This window comes from Leucopleurus acutus (genome assembly GCF_964270905.1).
Source record: "Leucopleurus acutus genome assembly, chromosome: 2".
Lineage (NCBI taxonomy): Eukaryota > Metazoa > Chordata > Mammalia > Artiodactyla > Delphinidae > Leucopleurus > Leucopleurus acutus.
The window spans coordinates 188,943,273-188,962,154 of NC_139143.1; the positions used below are offsets into that span (position 1 = coordinate 188,943,273).

Here is an 18,882-nt window from a genome sequence, read left to right on the forward strand (position 1 = left end):
ACATCTGCGAGCCCACCCGAGGAAGCGGCCAGTGCCGGGAAGGGGGCATCGGGAGGCCATGGTTTACCTCGGTCGCCTTACCAGATCTGAGGTGGCTCATGACCTGGCTGGCAGTTACCACACTAGGATACTTAACTGTCTTTACGTCTGAGCTCCCTAGTGGGCAAGGAGTAAAAGGAAAGATGGTTGGAGGGCTTCTGGGTCTAAAGTGGAGTTTTCCTCCTCAAACCCTGGGAAGCATTTAGCATAGCGTGGGACCGGTGCCTCTGGAATCCTCCAGTGATGAGGCGTTAAGTGATGGATGACGCGAGCTCTTGGGGTCACAACTGTCACCACCCCTGATTCTGTGCTCACCCCGTGCCAAGCGCTGAGCAGAAGCAGAAGCACTTACTGTCTGGGGCGGGGGGCAGCCATAAACGTGTGCAGATTCTTTGACACTCCTCCCCTTGAACCTAAGGAAGGACGTTTTGGTGACTGCCTGGACCAATACAACGCGGCAGGGGTGGCACTGTTGACCTCCAGGGCCAGGTCACAGAAAGGCCTTGCAGCTTCGGCCTGCTGCAACGTTCCTCCCGGCACCCAGCCACCATGCTGTGAGGGAGCCCAGGCAGCCCATGGGGAGGCACCCCGGCCCACGGCCAGTGCCAACTTGCCAGGCACACAAGTGAGCCATCTTGAGAGCGGATCTGCCCCCTGGCCCCGAGGGCAACTCTGGGGTCGTCTGTTACCTGGCAGTGGACTGGAACAGCAGGCTTTCTCATTTAATCCTCGAGCACTGTTACTAATTCCATTAAAAAGTAAGCAAGTGAAGCATTTAGTCACTTGCCCCCGGTCACAGCTCTAAACAAGAGCTGGGAAGGAATCTGGATGCAGGCAGCGGCCTCCCGAGCCCACACGCTATTCTCCCCAAGGCTGCAGAACCTGGGTACCACCAGGGCCGCTTGCTGTTCTAGGCCTGGCCCTGCCTATGTGCCAAGCCAGCCTCCTGGACAAGCAAACCAAGCTTCTGCCCCAGGGAAAGGTCCTGTCCGTGGTCATGCCACCAGCCACAAGCCTGCCTGTCCTCAGGCTCCCAGATCCCCTTGGCTGCAGAGTAACGGGGCCCCTGTCTTGGGCCAGCCACCATCGCCAGGGCCCTGGCCACTGGTCCCGGTTCTAAAAGCCACATGGAGAAAGATGAGAGCGCCCTTGGCCAGAGGCTTGTCCCCCAAAGCTACCTGCCCAAGTTTCATTTGGCTGGGGTCTCCCAACACTGGCCGAGCTCTGGGGTGCACGGAGGGTCAGGCAGGACACCGTTTCTTCTAGACGACACGGTGGGAAAGCAGCACCTCCCTGGAGCCCAGGTTCCCAGGGAACAGGCCGCTGGATGGGCCAGAACAATCGAGTCCAAAGCCATGTGGTTTATTGGGGGATGGGGCCAAGTGGGCTGGGGGCTGGGGGGTGTCAGCGAGGTGGGGAGGATTACGTGTCACAGTCCTCGGGGATGGCGGCCGTGATGATGAGCGAGGGCTCCATGACGCCCGGGCCCGAGAAGGTCTCCTCCGCACACAGTCTCTGGCCAGGGAGCTGGGAGGCCAGGCCACCCTGGGCCAGCGACTCCACGATGACCTCAGCCGAGCCCACCTCCAGCTCGGTGGGCGGCTGGAGCGCCACCACCACCATCTTCTCGTCCTCGATGACCAGGTTCCGGAGCTTGCGCTGCCGTGGGTTGTAGTTCTCCACCCGGTCGTGGATCTCCATGTGCCTCCGCAGGTGGGCCTAGCGGGGACCGGCGCTCAGGCTGGGCACAGAGGCGTCTGGGGGAGGGGCTCAGGGGCCGGGGGGCGGGGGCAGGAGGAGGCTGGCCCCAGGCCTACCTGCCGGGTGAACTTGTAGCCGCATTCGGTGCACTCGAACTTCCTGACCCCCTTGTGCCTCCTCACGTGCACGCGCAGCTGCTCCACGGCTGCAGGAGGGAAGGGCCCAGTGTCGGGGCGGGAGCAGGGCTCCAGCCCGGAGAGGAGACACAGCCTGCGGTGGTGGTTCTGGGCCCTGCCAGGCTCTCCGGCGCCACCCTGAGGTCACTACTGCCCAAGGCCCTGGGGAGCCTCTGCCCCTGCCTGCGGGCCAGAAGCTTCCACAGTGGAGGAGCCTGTGACAGCCCCTGTGGCCCTCTCTCCCCAACCCGGGGCTCGGCCGGGGCAGGGCCAAGGCACCTTTGAAGGTCTTCCCGCAGATCTGGCAGAAGTGGGGCCGGCCCTCCTGGTGGCGGCTGGCCACGTGCCTCAGCAGGGGCCCCTTCTCCGTGAAGCGCTGCTCGCAGAACTCACAGCTGAAGGGCCTCTCGCCAGTGTGGGTGCGGTTGTGCTTGTCGAGGCTGGCTGCGGGGACAAGGTGAGGGCTCAGCCACGGGGCCTTAGCCCCAGGACAGGGAGGGGACGGCCTGCCTCACCTTGGGTGCGGAAGGTCTTGCCGCAGAGGTGGCACTGGAAGGGCTTCTCGCCTGTGTGCGTGCGCAGGTGCATGTTGAGATTGGCCTTCTGGGTGAAAGCGTGGCTGCAGAACTCACAGACGTACGGCCTCTCATTCCTGTCCGGGTGGGGACACGGGCAGAGGCGTCACCGAGGGAAGCGGCGCCCTTGGCGCCGCTGCAGCTGGGAACACAGGCCGGCCCGAGCCACGGAAACAGGCAAGGCTGAAGCCAGCCGGCCTGAGCCTTGGGAACGGGCCGGGCTGCTGCGAGCTGCCTGGTGGAGAAAGGGCTTGGGCAGGGCTGGGAGAGGAGCACGAGCCCCATCCCGGGAGCCACGGGAAACTGAGAAGCTGCCCGGGGCGGGGGTAGGGGAGCCTGGTCTTGCCTGAAATCCCCTCCCCCACAGCCCCCATGGCCCAGCAGGCTTGCTCATCCCGCAGGCGTCCCCGCCCAGAAAGGCTGCAGGCACCACACTCAGGGTGGCGGGCACTCTGGGGGAGCGGCAGCAGACTCTGCCTTCCCAGGCGGCCCGCGGGCCTGGAGGCAGCAGCGGGGCCAGGCCCTGGGGAAGACGGGCCACGCCACCTGTGCTTGGCCTTGATGTGCATCTGCAGGCCGTTTCGGCTCGACGCCCGGTGGCCGCACTCCTCACACACAAAGAGCTTCTCCCCACGGTGCTTGAAAGCCTCGTGCAGCTGCAGTTCCGTCCGGGACAAGAAGCACTTGGCACAGGTGGGACACTAAGGGACAGGGTGAGCAGGGCGAGGGTCAGGAGGGAGGGCCGCCCGGGAGCCCCACAGAACCCCCTGGACCCCTCATGGCGGAAACCGCACTGCCCGCCCACTCTGGACGCGGCCACGGCCGCCTTCACCGTGCTAGTGCCCGGCATCGGAGTGCGCGGCCCCGGTCCTCAGGGCCCTCAGGACGGCCTGGCACGCACCGCGTGGGGCTTGGGCGCTCCGTGCAGCTTGATCATGTGGCTCTGCAGGTCCTTCTTCTGCATGAACTGCTGCGAGCAGGAGGCGCACTGGAAGACAGGCCGCGGTCGCCTGAGGCCCCCAGGCTGCCAGGGCGGGAACCCAAAGGCAGGGCACAGCCCGAGATGCTCCCGACCGGGCGTGAAGGCCACACTGGGGAGGGCCTCTGGTGCTACGCCCACGCCGAGGCTGAGGCTGCCCTCCGCGGAAAGAAACAGCAGCCCTGCCCAAAGATGCGGGAGCACCAGACACGGGACACGGGGACACGGGGAGGGAGGGCAGGGCTCCTCGACACCATCCCAGGTAAAGGGCTAGGCGGGAGGGCCCCTGGGGCCGCCCCTCGGCCCCCAGCCATGGGGACAAGCCGAGCCTGACCTTGTAGGGCATCTCCCCCGTGTGGGACACCATGTGCACCCGCAGCTCCATCCTCCGGCGGAATGTCTCCTGGCACACGGAGCACGTGAAGACCTGGCAGTGTGAGGGGCAAGCGGGACCGGCGTCAGCGGGGGCCTCTGCCTCGACGACAGCCTCGGCCGGGGCTTCCACTCGCTGCTGGGAAGAGTCTGCCCGGGGTGGGGGGGGGGGGGCGCTAGGGTGGGAGAGGGCAACACGTAACCTGCTTGCCCTGATGCTGACCCTCGCTGAACGCTGCAAGCCCACCACGCCAGGCTGGGGGCCAGGCCGGGGACAGGGCCGCAGCCTGCAGGTGACAGGCCTCTAGGAAGAGGTGGGGGTTAGCTGCCGAGTCACACGGGCCAGCCAGGGGCGTGGGGGGAGGTGGCCAGGTGGCCTTTCTCAGCAGCCATCCCCCACCGAAGTACCCCTTCTCCAAAGCCCAGGGGCCCAGGCAGGCAAACCCAAAATGCCTCCTACAAAGTCCCTCCTGGGCTTGTGCCGCCCGCCCTTGGGACCTGTGTCCCCGCCACATGTGCCAGGAAGTGGACCCGATGATATCCAAGGACCCTGCAGCACTTGAGTTTACAGTCCCGTCTAGGCCAGTCCCCTGGGGGCCCCTCCCAGGTGGCAGAGAGACAGAGGCCAGCATGCCCTGCCCGCCAGGACCCGGGCCGGCCCCCAAGTACCTGTTCCGAGCGGTTCATGCAGTTCCGGGCTTCGTGCTCCAGGAGGTTCTCCTTCCGAAAGTAACATTTCCCGCATTTCGGACACTCGAAGGGTTTCTCCCCAGTGTGTTTCCTGCTGGGAGAAGCCACGGGGGTGTCGGGGCTGAGCGCACCTGCCGCCCTCCCTCACCCAGGCCCCCTCCAGCACCTCTGCTGACAGTGCTGTGCTCCGCGGCAGAGGAAGGCTGGACTTGGGCCGACGCCTGAGGCTCTCCACGAGGCTCGGCCAGACACAGCTGGTGAAGCTGCAGAGGTGAGCCCAGAAACCCTCCTCCCTCCTGGAGACTCTGCAAGGGAGGGCACGGCACAGCTCCATGCTGGAGGGGCTGCCCCAGAGCCACAGGCCAATGGGGAGGCCCAGCCGCCAGCATCTCTCCGAAGACAGAAATGATCCCGGGGCCCTGACTCCCTGGAGAAACCACGCAGTCTGCCTGGAGCTTCCATGGGCTCAGCCTTCAAAACCACAGCCAGAATCTGACCACCTCACCTGGCCTCCATGCTACCATCTAGTGCGGCCACGCCGTCCCTGGGCCGCTGCCTGGGCCTCCTACCCATCCCATGCTCCACGCCTACCTCCCGTGGGGTTTCCACTTCAGGAGCCAGACGGGCCCTCAAGCACAACCAGATCGCATCGCCTCTTTGCTCAGAACCCTCTAACGTTGGGCATCTCACCCTGAGAAAGGCCTGGGGGCCTGTGAGGGCACTGCTGGCCTGCCCCTTACCTTGCTGGCCCCCTCCCACCCCAGGGCCTCTGCTCTGGCCCCTCTCTGGCCCAGAGCGCTCTCCCCAGCCATCCGTTAGGCAAACTTCTTCACTTCGAGTCTGCTGGATTATCTCCTTTCTTTACAATCGCAACCTGACCCCACCCTGAACTCCCCAGCCCCCTGGCACTGCTGTCCTTTTCTTTTTTCCCACGGCCTTCATCGCACTGCAGAGTCTCTTATCTGGTAGTTCAGGGTCTCATCGCCCTGCTGGAAGGCAAGCTCCACAAGGCCTCTTTGTTCTGCCCACTAAGGTATCCGGTGCGCCCAGCCACCAGGCAGACAGCTCACTGAATGAGCTAAATGAACCCTGACTTCAGAGCCGGGAGTGGCGTGGAGAGAGCTCCGACAACCTGCCAGAGGCCATACACTCCTCTCATCCTCTGCTGCGATACTGACTGTCCTTGTCCCCTGCCCCAAAGACCTCAGGAGGCCATCACCCCTTCCCAGTTCTCAGGGCCGGTCTAGCAGCCTGCAGCCCAAGGTAAGGATGGGGTCGGTGCCTATACCCAAGTCTTACACTGGGAGAGCGTCCAGGCAGACACAGATCACCCCAGGGTGACTTCCCCAAATGCTCCACTGGCAGCAGCTGCCCCCAGAGCAGGGACAGCAAATGGGCTTCAGCCCCAATTCCAACTCCATTCGGTCGCTAGTGGCTTCTGAGAGTGTCATACTGAGAAAACATGTATGGCCCAGCCTGGCTTGGCAAGAAATCGCGCCAAGTGATGTCTTGGGCTAAGGAGGGGCAAGACCGGAAGGCGTGTCACCTAGCTGCCGTCCCTGCAGGCCCCGCAGAGGGCAAGGCCCCTGGAGCAGCGCCTTCCAAGAGGATGCTCTGGGATGATGGAAATGTTCTATGTCCGTCCTGTCGATTCGGCAGCCGGGACCACATGTGGCTACTGAGCCCTTGAAATGCAGCTAGTGTGACTGAGGAAAGGAACTTACTTAATTTTAATTACTTTGATTTTAAATTAAAATACCTTCGTGTGGCATCTGATTACCTTATGGGACACGGCAGTTTTAGACGAATGGTCTCTCATGCTCTGCTGACACCTCAGAGCTAACCTGTCCCCAGAAATGTGGGTGGCACCAACCCTGAAGATCGACATCTTGGCCCAAAGCCCACACTGCCGGGCTTTAGAAACACCTACAGTCAGGCCACAGCCACAGCACGGGGCCACAGGCTTCTCACCCCCCCTTGGGAAAAGCCAGCTGGAGGTCAATGTTCACAGCATGTGGAACCTGTTACTAAGGTGTCCACAGACCCACTCCAAGCAGAGGGCTCGCAGGAGGGCGAGGAAGAAGGAAGCCAACCAAGGTCAGGTGCTCACTCCCCGAAGGCCAGAGGTCACCAATGCCAGGCGCTCTGTGGGTCTGAGGTGGAGCCCCTGGCCCCTACGCGGCCCAGAAGTGGGGATGCAGGCCCCCTCCCCCAACACGGGAACAGCAGATGGGAAAAGAAAATAGAAAAACAGAACGTTTACCTGTTGTGAACTTTTAGATAATATTTGCTGAGGAACTTTTTATGACATGTGGGGCATTCAACCGGCACCGCTGTACCTTTTCTGTTCTCAGCAGGCTCGGCTGCCCGGGAACCTGCACTCAGGGCTGGCTCGGCAGCACAGGGCTTTCTGATTACGTTTGATTTCCTCCTGGTCGGCACAGTCTCAGTCTCAGAAACATAATCGCCATCCCCATCATCCTCAACTTGAACCACCACTTCCCACTAGAGCAGAAGAGGCAGCAGGAGGGAGCGAGGTCACCAAATTAATCGGCAGGGGTGCGGGGGACGGATCTACGGGGCAGCCAGCTCCATCCAGTTCCATCCCAAGTCCCAACCCAGGCACATCCCCAGACAAGTCCCTTCACCAGTGACTCTTCCCTTCAGGGTCCCAGGGCAGGCAGCATCCGAATCTCGGGTTTGGAGAGCAGGAGCTCTATTTGTGGCTAACTTGGAAGTCTGCCTGGATTTCACTACCCTGGGAGACACCTGATGCCGCCCACTCGACCCCAAGAAGCTGGCAGCCACGAACACGACTTGCAGAAAGGTCAGCCTGAGGAGGCAGGGTGGAGCTGGCTTCCTACATCTGGAGGAAATCTGTTCTAAACCCACAAAACAGATTCTACCTTAGGGTCCAGATTATCCCGGAAAAGCGTCAGTCTCTCCTCCCCACTCCTGCCTCCCCTGCTCCAGCATCCTGGGCACAGTACCTCGTTACTCCCGCCCTGCAGCTGGACACCTTCAGCCTCAAAGGGCCTTGGGGGCACTCTGCAATCCTCAGGCTCCTTGTTCTCAGGGGGACTAAGCTTCAGAGCCTGCTTGAGTTTCCCACGGAGGAAGGAGGGGTTCTCACTCTGAGGAGGGAGACCAAGCTGGGGCCTCTGGAGGCTGGGACTACCGCTGAGCTCCTGATCCCTGGGGGTTTGACCCAGCGTCCTCGAAACTTCCTCTTCCTCCAAGCTTGCTGGCTCCTTGAGGTGGCTGTTCACATCCCGAGGGGCGGGTTTCCCCAGCCCGCTCTGGCCACTTGGTGCCTGTCCCACTGAGGCTTTGGGCTTGAAGCTCTGGCACAGCTCTACAGCCTCTGGCACCCGCAACTCCCTGGCTGCCAGGAGCACCTGATCCCGGTTCCCCGAGGTGAGGGCGAGGTGGCCAGTGTAGAAAAAGTCCAGCAGGAGGCCAAAGATCTCGGCGAAGCCGGCAGGGAGGACGACACTGCCCCCTGAGCCATCCCCATAGAGGCTCTGGAAGAAGCGGCTGCAGCAGGCGAGGACACTCCAGTGCGCCTTGAACACCAGACCCCCCACGTCCAGGGTGGCGTCGCAGTACTGGCCCCGCTCCCGCTGCTTGTTGAGCTCCTGCAGAACCCTTACACTGTGCTGGACGAAGGAGCCGTCCATGGTCCGTCTGAAAGGGAGAAAGGCAACAGTGACCCCCTGCCCAGTCCAACCGAGGGGTAGTAAGAGAAAACCCCTGGATCTGAGAAGAGGGTAAGGGGAGGCAGACTCTATTCAGTCACATTTATTATAACCAGGGCTTAGATCAAGGTTAGAAGGTGTAAGCTGACACAGGAACGGACTGAAAGCCTCCCTGGGGGCCGGGGCCAAGTAAGCAGCACATATCGGGGGTGGCCAGAGAGTGTGGTGGCGAAGGCGCAGGCGGACTAGGTGGGGACAGAGTCGGGAAGGGTGCTGGTGGGAGGAAATCAAAAGTTTGAGAAAAGAGGCGGGGGACCAGCGCGAACTCATCAGCCTGGCACAGCGAGAGGGCCCGACGCGAGGGAGGGTGGCGGCGGCAGACAGGTGAACGGGGCCCACGCCGCGCCCACACGTCCGGAACGGCCGGGCGGAAGGCGGCCGCGGTCACACTCCGTCAACAGTCACCGCGGCCCACAGCGCCGCTCCCTCGACCCGTTCCTCCCGACCTCCTCACCCGGGCCGGTTCTCCCTAAGCCAACCCCTCCGGCCCCAAGCCAGGTCGCCCTAATAGCCCAACTGACCAACTGCCCCGGCGTTAAGTGCCGGGCCGACCGTACAGAGACGACGACGCCGCCGCCACCGCCGCCGGACGTGACGTCAGAGCGCGCCGGTCGGGGCTGGATGCCTCGGAGGCGCTAGCCTTTACCTCCGGCCCCTGGAGGCGGTACCACGTAGATAACAGCCAATGGGGTGCAGGGAAAGGCGGGGCCAGCTCCGTTCCCTCGGCGCTGGGCCCGCCTCCTGGGGTTGCCTAGCAACGCCAAGCTGCCCGTTGAGTCTACTCCCCGCTCGGAGTCCCGAGGCTCCGGCTGCGGTTAGCCCGGCCGCGCAGCGCCCTCAGGCTTGAAGAGACAGCGCCCTACCCTCGCCCTAGAAAGGAAGCACAGCCAAGACGCACCTTTCACCTCTTTATTGGCAGCCAGCGCAGCCCGGACTGAGCTCTCCCGTGGGCTTACACTTCCCAAGCCAAGGCTGAGGAGCCCAGAGGCCTCCCGGACACCCCAGGTCCTGGGCGCCCCATTCCACCTTCAACCCTGAGAGCAGTGGAGACTTCCAGTCCACCCTGCCCCGGCTTGACCCTGCTGGATCCACTGGTCAGGTGGAGCCACAGCGCCTGGTGTGGTCCTGGGTGGAGGCCTGGAAGTGCTCGGTGCTGCTGAGATCTGGGCGGCACAGGATCACATAGCACTTGGGGAGGAGATAACTGCTGAAGCCGCCACTCAGGCTGCTCGGCTTGGCCAGCACGTGGACCGTGGGCAGGTGCTTGCCCTGGTAGACACTGGCCATGGTGAAGAAGGCGATCCAGGACATGAAGTTGAGGAGCAGGCTGAAGGTGACACATTTGACCTCGCTGGAGTTCTCTGGCAGGTCCTTGCCCAGGTAGCTGCAGGCAAAGGCGCTGACCTAGAGGAGGCCATTGTAGGCGAAAGCCAGCATGAAGCCCGGTGGGTTAGCCTCTGTGCAGTCTAGCACCGCAGCTGAGGGAAGGGCTGGTATTCCCTGGGGGGCAGTGGGGTCCACACCGCAAGCCACGTTAGACAGATAAGCAGCTGGGTTGTTGAGCTGATCACCACCAACGGGCCAGCACTGTGGTTTTGGACCCACGCACGGAGGAAGGTGGGTACCTTGGCAGAAAACTTGAAGATGAACACAAGTTGGAAGGAGCGGATCGTCAGGCAGGACAGGAAGATGGCAAAACCAAGGGCAAAGAGGCCTTCGCGCAGCAGGCGTGTGGGCAGAGTGGGCTCCCCAAAGAAGCCATAGTGGCCGCAGCTGCCCCCCGCCAGGGAGCCCAGCATGAGGAAGCACAGCCGGCCTCCAGCCGACCTCACCACAGGCGTGTCTAGGTGCCAGGCAAACAGGCCAGCAGTCCCAGCCACGAGCAGCAGCAGCGTATTAGCTGCCAGGAGCACCCAAGAGATGGGCTTATGCCAAGTCAGAAACACCACGGTGCATGGGAAGCAGGTCTGGCTTCTCTCAGGTGCCCACTCTTCTTTCCCACAAGGTTGGCAGCTGTAGGGGTCTGGAAGGGAAGGCAGAGAGGGTTCCTGAGAGCCGGGTGAGCATAGCAGGAATGGGTAAGGGAAGAGAGGCCATGCAAGCCCCCAAGGTTCTGGGAGGGCTGTAGCACAGCAGCTGGGCTCTGCCAGGCACAGCAAGATGGGGGTAGCCCTGGGTGAGGGCCCCCAGGCCAAGTGTTTCCTCAACATGCCTGTGTTAATTACAGATTGTGGAGACACCTGGATCGGTTCTGTGTGGCTCATGATCCCACGAAACCCAGAAGGGGTTTGCAAACCAAGAGGTCGTAGAGAGGGCCTTAACCCACATAACCCTGAGGCTATGATCCAATGTGAGCAGCCAGCCCCAAAGGAAGGGTCTTTTCGTCTCTCCCCAGCACTCCCACTAGCCAAATCCACCTGCCTGAGCTGCCGCTCTGTGGTTTCTCTGAGTTGGAAAGGAAAGAAGAGATACATTCCCACGCCCGCAGAGACAGTAAAAGGAAGGCGTGTGGCCCCTGGAGTCCAGCTCTGGGCTGAGCCCTTAGCTACCTCTGTTTGCTCTCTGGTCTTGACCTTGCATCACTGGGTAGAGTATGCTTTTTGTCCTGCTGCAGACATGCTAGTATCTGCATTCAGGCCAAGCTCTTCAAGGTGTCAGCTGTCACTGGCATAGACAACAGAAGGGACTTCATACAGATAACATGGGAGGGCACAAAGGGAATGATAGCCACATCTGTTTGGATAAAGAGGTTGAATTTAGGGGGACTTCCCTGGTGGTCCAGTGGTTAAGAATCTGCCTTCCAATGCAGGGAACACGGGTTTGATCCCTGGCCTGGGAACTAAGATCCCACATGCTGCGGGGCAACTAAGCTCACATGCTGCAACCACTGAGCCCACATGCCACAACTAGAGAGAAGCCCATGGGCCACAACAAAAGATCCGGCATGCCACAACTAAGACCCAATGCAGCCAAAAACGAAAGAAAGAAAGAAAGGAAGGAAGGAAGGAAGGAAGGAAGGAAGGAAGGAAGGAAGGAAGGAAGGAAGGAAGGAAGGAAGGAAAGAAGGAAGGAAGGAAGAAAGAAAGAAAAGAAGGAAACTCAGCTACATATGAGGCCTTCAACTGCTTGTTTCTTTCTGCTTGATCAGAATTCAGTCTGATGGAAGGTGTCCCCCAACCTGTCCCTAACTGGCAGCAAAGTGACCAGGGCCCTGGTTCTGCACATGTGTGGCCCAAGGGAGGTCATTTCGTCTGCTCTACAGACCCTAGGAGTGCTGGGTGGCTCGCCCACTCATCACTGGGTCACTCACCTCTCTTGTTGAGGAAGGTCCCGGACTCACAGAGCACACACTCGAAGCAGCAGTGGTGGAAGCCCATGATCACTCTCTGGTCCCCTTCAGGACAGTCGCTGGAACACACAAACTGAGGCACCGGCAAGAAGCCACAGGCTAGGGGCTTCCCTGGTGGCGCAGTGGTTGAGAGTCCGCCTGCCGATGCAGGGGATGCGGGTTCGTGCCCCGGACCAGGAGGATTCCACATGCCACGGAGCGGCTGGGCCCGTGAGCCATGGCCGCTGAGCCTGCGCGTCCGGAGCCTGTGCTCCGCGACGGGAGAGGCCACAACAGTGAGAGGCCCGCGTACCGCAAAAAAAAAGAAGCCACAGGTGTTCTGCAACCATGCGGAGGGGCCCAGCTCAAGGGACACTCGTTCTTAGGATGGAAGACTGGATCTCTGGGCATCCGCCTTCGCGGATTACTCCCAGGGCAGAGCCCCTGGTTGTGTGAACCAGTGACGACCGGGCGTCTGTCCGTGAGCCTGTGGAGCTTCCCTGGCAGGGCTGGGGAGAGTCATAGTGCCCTGATACCTGGGATCCCCTCTCCTGCTCTGTGTCAACACTGTCCCTGTGCTCCAGGCTGCCTGTCAGGCAATCACCTGGTGAGTGACCATGTCCCCATTACCCAGTTGTCCTTTCCATGCCACCGGATTTTGATCGTATTTATGTCTAGCCAAACTGGAGACCAAAAGGAGGAGCTGACGACCCTGAAGGTCCAGTTGGGGCCACTCCAGTCCCAGGCAATTATAACTGCTGAGGGGGTCGCCATTGTCCTTCAATGTCACAATGTCCTTGTGTAAAAGGAAATTCACCTTGAGGATCTGCTCCAGAAGCTGAAACAAACAGGGATAACGGCGCTGCCATAGCTGGCACAGGCTGCTCCTCCAGGACCCACTGGGACCCAGGCGGCCCAGGAAGCAAGTGCGTGGGGCCTTGCTGAGCTTCCATCTGGGTGGTGTCAGCCCATCTGGAAGTTCTGGTCCCTTGCTCAGCTCTCTCCCCTCCTAGGAGGCCCCTTCACCCTCCTATCCAGCCTCCTGAGTGAGAGGAAGTCTCTAACAAAGGAGCCCTTTGCAGAGGTTTCAAGCCCTGGGTCTGAGGCATGGTGGGTGGGAGGGGCCCCAGTTCAGAGAACAGAAGACGAACACGAGCCTCAGAGAAGGAATCGGCCTCCAGTCGGGGGCCTTTGTCCCCGACCCCTTGCATTTAGGGTAGCCGAAGAGGAACCGCTCTGCTTGCCTCAGGAAAGCACCCTGATACAGGGTGCCAGTGGCAGGTTAAGTGCCTTACCTGCCAGGGGTAGACCCAGCCTCTGGAACAGACTCCAGAGGCGCAGCCCAGGAGCTGGTGGAGGCTGTGAGCCACGGCCTAGACAGCCTGGTACACGTTGTAGGCGGAGCTCACGGAGAACGCTCCAAGTGTGGGCATCTTCTGTGCCGTGAAAGCCCAGCACTCTCCACAGAGCTGGTTGCTGCTGCACCAGGAACCCCGAGGCAAGGCCCAAGGGCTCCTTTGTCTGCCCAGACATAGGGCTCTTCAAACTCCTTCAGGCCAGGGACACGCCTCTGTGGGACGGCCACACCCAGCACTGTGCCGACGCCCCAGATCCCAGGCACGTTGCTGATGTGTCTGGAGATGGCCCGGTCTTCTGAGGCGATCCACACCTCGGCAGTCAGCTTGGCCAGCACCACAGACTCAAAGAACACCCTGGCCAGCTGCCTGCCGGAGAAAACGACCACGCCCGCGGTCCTCGCTTGGGCCGGGCAGCGTATCACGCTCTGCATCCTCTCATCGCCCGGCTGGGTAGAGAAAGGCACAGTGTCCTTGAAGGCAACGCAGATGCCGTGCTGGGTGGCCTGGTCCTCCAGCGCCTGCACCCCTAGCTGCCCGTAGTCACCTTCGCTGCCCACCATGGAGATCCAGACCCACCCGAACCTCCGCGACGGCAGCATCAAGATCTCTACCTGGCGCTCATCACTTGGGATGGTGCACAGAAAAGAGGGGCAGAGCCGCTTCACGCTGAGCGTCACTGCTGGCACCAGAGCTGACCTGTGGGGTTCAGTTCAGCAAGTTCTGTGGCATCAGCCTCGAATGAGGGCCCCCCCAGTGCCAGCCCTGTGCTGGGCGCGGGGACACGGGGAGGATAGAGACAAGGTCCTGGCCCAGGGTCTCAAGCAGAGCACCACTTGACACACGAGGCTAACAGGTTACAAGTCAGGTAGGGAGCAGGTCCCCAGGGAGACTTCTGGGAGAAGAATGGGAATCTGTCCTGTGGACAAAGGGACCACAGCCGCATGCAGGGAGTGAAATGGTGTGTGTGTGTGTGTGTGTGTGTGTGTGTGTGTGTCCCTTCAGGGACTTCCACTCGGCTGGAGGTCAGATCCAGGAAGAAAGAGAGCCTGAGCAGATGTGTCTGGTCAGGGTGGGAAGCCTTAGCCCCCTGCTGCGGGGCTGGGGCTTTATCCCAAGGCCTCAGGGTTTAGGCAGGGAAGTGACATCAGACTTGTGTTTTAGGAGTGTATCTCTGATCAGTGAGGAACGTGTTTAAAAAGGCTCAAGGCCAGGCGAATTCCCTGGCTATCCAGTGGTTAGAACTCCAAGCTTTCACTGCTAAGGGCGCAAGTTCAATCCCTGGTCAGGGAACTAACAACAACAACAAAAAGTCTCAAGGCCAGAGTCACAGAGAACTCCTAGGACCTGATGGAATCATCTAGATGAGAGGGGAGGGCGGTCAGTTAAAGCTACATCAGTGGCCATAGAGAAGAAGGGACAGCTGGCAGCAGTGAGGGCCCCCTCCCCCACCGACCCCCGGCAAAGGCCATGGAGATGAGCTAAATGTAGGGGCAGGGAAGGGAGTGAAGGTGGGACTGCAGGGTTTCTGGCTTCCCTAGAGACAGTCACTCTGCCACACGGGCCAGGCAGGGGATGCAGGAAGACAAGAGGCTTGTGTTACGTGGGGAGGGAAGTTCATCTGGGGGCCTGCTGGGTCCATGAAGCGGAGACGCTGGGCGCTGGGCGAGCGTCTGGAAATCAGGCTGGTGCTCAGGGGTCAGAAGGAAGGTGAAGACAGGAATTTCAGCCCCGTCCTCGGCCTGCCTGGGAAGGGGACGGGTCTGCCCTAGGGAGTCACCGCCTTCTCAGAGGAGATGGGGGCTGGTCGTGGGGGCAGAATTCTCTAAAGGAGACCAAGAAAGAAGTGCCCCAAGTGAAAGGGTCATAAATGCTGAGGGAAAGTGTCAAAATGGTCAAATGGAGGGACTTCCCTGGCTGTCCAGTGGTTAAGACTAGAAGCTCTCAATGCAGGGGGCATGGGTTCGATCCCTGGTCGGGGAGCTAAGATCCCGCATGCTGAGCAGCATGGGGCCAAAAAAAAAAAAAAAATCAAATGGATTAAAGGCCACCTACTGGGCCCTGCACCAGCCCACCTGAGCAAGACGGTCCTGGCCACCTGAACCACGTCCAGTCCCTACCCAGCTGCACCTTCCAGCACCGGCTAGAAGGGCAGAGTCCAGGGCAGCGGAGGGAGGAGTCAAGGCAAAGAGGGAGAAGCAAAGAGGAACAGAGGACTCTTCGGAGAAGCCTGCATGGAAGCAGGGCAGGGTCAGCCAGGTCTGAGAGGAGAAGCACCCGGAGGGAAGAGGAGGACAGACAGACGGGCACGCGTGTGGGTGGGGGAGGAGGCCCAGGGAGAGGTCGATGAGCAGAGTAGGGGAAGGACGGGGCTGGCCCGCACAGGGACAGATGCCACACCTCTGAGCCTGAGTCTGGGGGGCTGGGAAACAAAGGGTGTTCAGTTCTGCACAAAGGTGATAGGACAGCGGGAGGAGAAAGAAGGGCAGAAGTTTCCGAGGAGAATGGATTTTCCAGTGAGCACTGGGGCAGGGAGACCTGGAAGCGGCGCTTGGACAGGAAGGAATGCCAGGCAGGTGACTAATGAGCAGTGACCGCCCAGGAGGTCCAGGAGTCCAGGCTGGCCTCAGGCATGGCAGCTCCTGCCCACCCACCCCAGCCCACACTGGACTTGGCAGGAGGGGAGATGAGCGAACTGCCAGGGCGCCAGCTTATCAGGGGCGTCAGGAAGGGGCTCAGCAGGGCTGCAGTGGTGGCAACATAGTTGCTGGCGTCGGGCCCAATCACCGCCACAATCGCAGGGGAGTAGTGGGCAGGGTCTCCTTGGCTCTCCACGTAGCGCGTCCCTGGCGGGCTCAGCGTGGCAAACGCGTTGGCTGACTCCGAGCACCCGTCGTACGGCTTGTACCCCAGGGTGACGTTGGGCAGCAGGGCGGTGGAGTTGTTTATCTCCTCGATGCCAAACTGCATGGCCTGGAAGAGGTGGTAGCCGTGGCCATTGAAGGTGCTAGGCCTGTAGGGGAAGCCAGGCTGAGAGCTGAAAAGGGCAAAAGGCCCTGCTGAGACCCTCTGGTCTCCTGGAACCCCAGGCTTGGGGGGTAGAAAAGAACCTCTGAGGTCATCTGTTCAGCCCCCTACAACCATGACCTCAGTGTGGACCCTGTGGCACACATGGTTCTGTTGACAGGCCTTCGGAGAGGTAGGGGGCAAATTGGAGAAATACACATACCATGCCCACCTCCCCCAAGATAAGCATGTTAGCACTGAAAGGCTCCCAAGTCCTGTAGGAGAGAAACCTGCTATATGAGTCAGGGTTCTCCAGAGAAACAGAACCAAGATGAGATACACACATATATACATAGAGAGAGAGAGGGAGAGGGAGACAGAGTGAGAGAGAGAGCAAACGAGAGAGGTTTATTTTAAGGAATTAGCTCATGGGATTATGGGGGCTGGCTAGTCTGGGATTTGCAGGGCAGGCTAGAAATTCCCACGAGACTTTATTTTGCAGTCGAGGCTGAGGCTGAAGGTGGAGTTCTTTCTTTTTCCGGGGACCTCCATCTTTTCTCTTAAGGTCTTCAACTGTTTGGATGAGGCCCACCTACATGATGGAGGGCAATCTGCTTTACTCAGTCTATTGGTTAAACGTTAACCATGTCTATGGGAATTCTCTGGTGGTCCAGTGGTTAAGACTTCACCTTCCAGTGCAGTGGGTGTGGGTTTGATCCCTGGCTGGGAGCTAATATGCCACATGCCTCACGGCCAAAAAAACCAAAACGTAAAACAGAAGCAATATTGTAACAAATTCAGTAAAGACCTTAAAAATGGTCCACATCAAAAAAATCTTAAAAATAGACAAATATTAACCACGTCTAAAAATACCTTCACAGCAACATCTAGACTGGTGTTTAACCAAACAACTGGGCACCAGGCCCTAGCCAAGTTGACACATGGAATCAACCACGGTCCATGCTTAACCTTGTTTAACTAGTACTTTTCACTGGGACACTCATGCCTGTGATGAGGGCCTGTGTTCCTCATGGCCTCTCTGGGAAACACCGACAAGGGCGCACTGGGGACATGATTCAGCCCTCCTTGGAGAGTGTGCCAGCCTGTTCCATTTCCCAGCCTCTCTGCTTGTTGCTAGGCTCTCCCATCTTTCCTATCACTCCTGTCCTTGAGTCACTGGAAGGAAATGCAGTACCTCCTGCCCGTGACAGCCCTTCAGTTACCTGAAGCTGGTTTTCATATGTCTCCTCCTCAAGTCTTTTCTTCCCAGGCTCCCACCTGTAGCTCTTTGGGCCAGTCCTCCTGCGCCAGGCTTTCTAGAACCTTCCTCCTGGGCTGGCTGTCAGGTGTGCTTCATGTTTCGGGCATCCTACTGCTGAGCCATGACACATCTTCAAGCTGCCCAAATCTAACACTTGTATGGATGGCAAGAAACTATCTTCTTTATAAGAAAAGCCGTTGTTTTTTCTACCTAGACTGTTGACTTCATGAAGACACCAACCGAATTTATCTTTGCTAAGCTCCTGAAGCTTCTACTGCTATGTGTTCCCACATAGGGGGGAAGCCTCCCCTGGAGGACTGTACTTGCCATCTGGGAGACTAAGGAGTGTGAACTTGGGGAGGAATGGGGTGGGGGAGGAGACGGAGGAGGGGAAAGGCCATGATTGCTTAATCCTTGCCATCTAGTTACATCACAAAGCCAGGAAACAACTGGCATGGAATTAAAAGACAAAGGACTCTAACAGCCAGGGCAAAAGGACATATTACAAAGTGGAAACTGTATTACAAGGTGCCAGGGAAGGGGCTAGCTAGCACTTGAAGGTGGCGCCTGCAGGTTGGGTAGGGACTGGAGGCAGCTCAGACGGTCACCCCAGAGGCAGAACTGGCAGGGTCTTGCTGAGGGGGGCTGGCAGAGGGCCCCTAGGCATGGGCCCCCCTAGGTGACAGTTCTGCTGACCCCTCACTCACCTGTCACAGAAGGTCACTGTGGGTCTGCATCTCACCCCTAGATGGTCACCGTGGAGAGGAAACTGGCCCGCAAGCAGGTAATCCCCAGGGAGGCTGAAGTCAGAGGAGGACGCGGTGCCGTGGCAGCTGAAAGCCCAGCAGCAGGAGAGGGAAAGCTGCGGGCCGATGAAGCGCGCCCCCCAGAGTAACATGCTGGCCAGACCTCCCTGCACCTGGCATGGCCGCGCCGCGCCCTGGGACCAGGCCGGGCCGTTTAACTAGAATGGTCGGCAGCTGCCCATGCTTCCCAGTTTCATGCCTTTGAAAGGGGTGGGACTGGAACCCAGTTATAGGAAGCGGGCTGTTTGCCTCCAGCGTCTGGGGCTGCAGTCCTCCTCAGGAACCGGGCAGGGTAAAGGCACAGGTGCAAACCAGGTGGCACCCACTGGCCCTTCCTCTGGACGGTTGTGGGTTCTGTCCTTGCACTGCTGCCTGTGGCTTCACCTGGCTCAGAAAGAGAGCCCTGGTATTTGGGGGCGGGCAGAGGAAGGCTGGAACACATCTTCTCTGGGGGCCTTGAGGAACAGGGTGTGGAAGGTTGATCTCTGGTAGCTGAGGATTTTAAAACCTTTTACCTGGGCCTCAGTTGACCCAGTGAGACAAGGCTTTGAGTTAAACTTGCAACTCCACACACCCACCCCAGTCCTCAGTATCCTGAAATTGAAATTCTGAGTAAATCATCCCGATTTTGCCTTGTTATAAACAGGGTTGCTCCCTTCAGCTCAAAGACAAATGCATGCAAATAGACTGGTTTTGTTTAAAACGTCAATCCTGGAGCTTTCCCTGCAGGAAAAAAAAAATCCTAGGTGGATTTCCGGAGAGGTGGCCTTGGACTCAGGGTATCTGACTTTCCCTCTCCAGGCAGCCGGGGTGGGGCTTTTGCATAATGTAAATGG

The 18,882-nt window shown here is 59.7% G+C and overlaps 2 protein-coding genes across 2 annotated transcripts; both read right to left on the minus strand.

The window, feature by feature from the left end:
- Positions 1-1,405: 1,405 nt before the first annotated feature.
- Positions 1,406-8,871, minus strand: ZBTB48 (zinc finger and BTB domain containing 48). Its single transcript, XM_082862425.1, has 11 exons — positions 8,812-8,871; positions 7,523-8,219; positions 6,796-7,037; positions 4,512-4,626; positions 3,805-3,897; positions 3,393-3,479; positions 3,038-3,192; positions 2,432-2,568; positions 2,196-2,360; positions 1,857-1,945; positions 1,406-1,758 (listed from the first exon to the last, which is right to left on the minus strand). Exons 2-11 carry the CDS (start codon positions 8,210-8,212, stop codon positions 1,462-1,464), a joined length of 2,070 nt encoding a protein of 689 aa, XP_082718551.1. The 5' UTR covers positions 8,213-8,219; positions 8,812-8,871; the 3' UTR covers positions 1,406-1,461.
- A 514-nt stretch (positions 8,872-9,385) lies between these two features.
- Positions 9,386-18,138, minus strand: TAS1R1 (taste 1 receptor member 1; the record flags this gene model as incomplete). The annotated part of the gene is given in 11 exon segments (XM_082865142.1): positions 9,386-9,694; positions 9,698-9,765; positions 9,768-10,313; positions 11,601-11,712; positions 12,249-12,366; positions 12,368-12,456; positions 12,914-12,991; positions 12,995-13,116; positions 13,119-13,655; positions 15,670-15,986; positions 17,948-18,138. Coding segments are annotated over 11 exon segments (2,487 nt in total).
- Between the last annotated feature and the right edge of the window lie 744 nt (positions 18,139-18,882).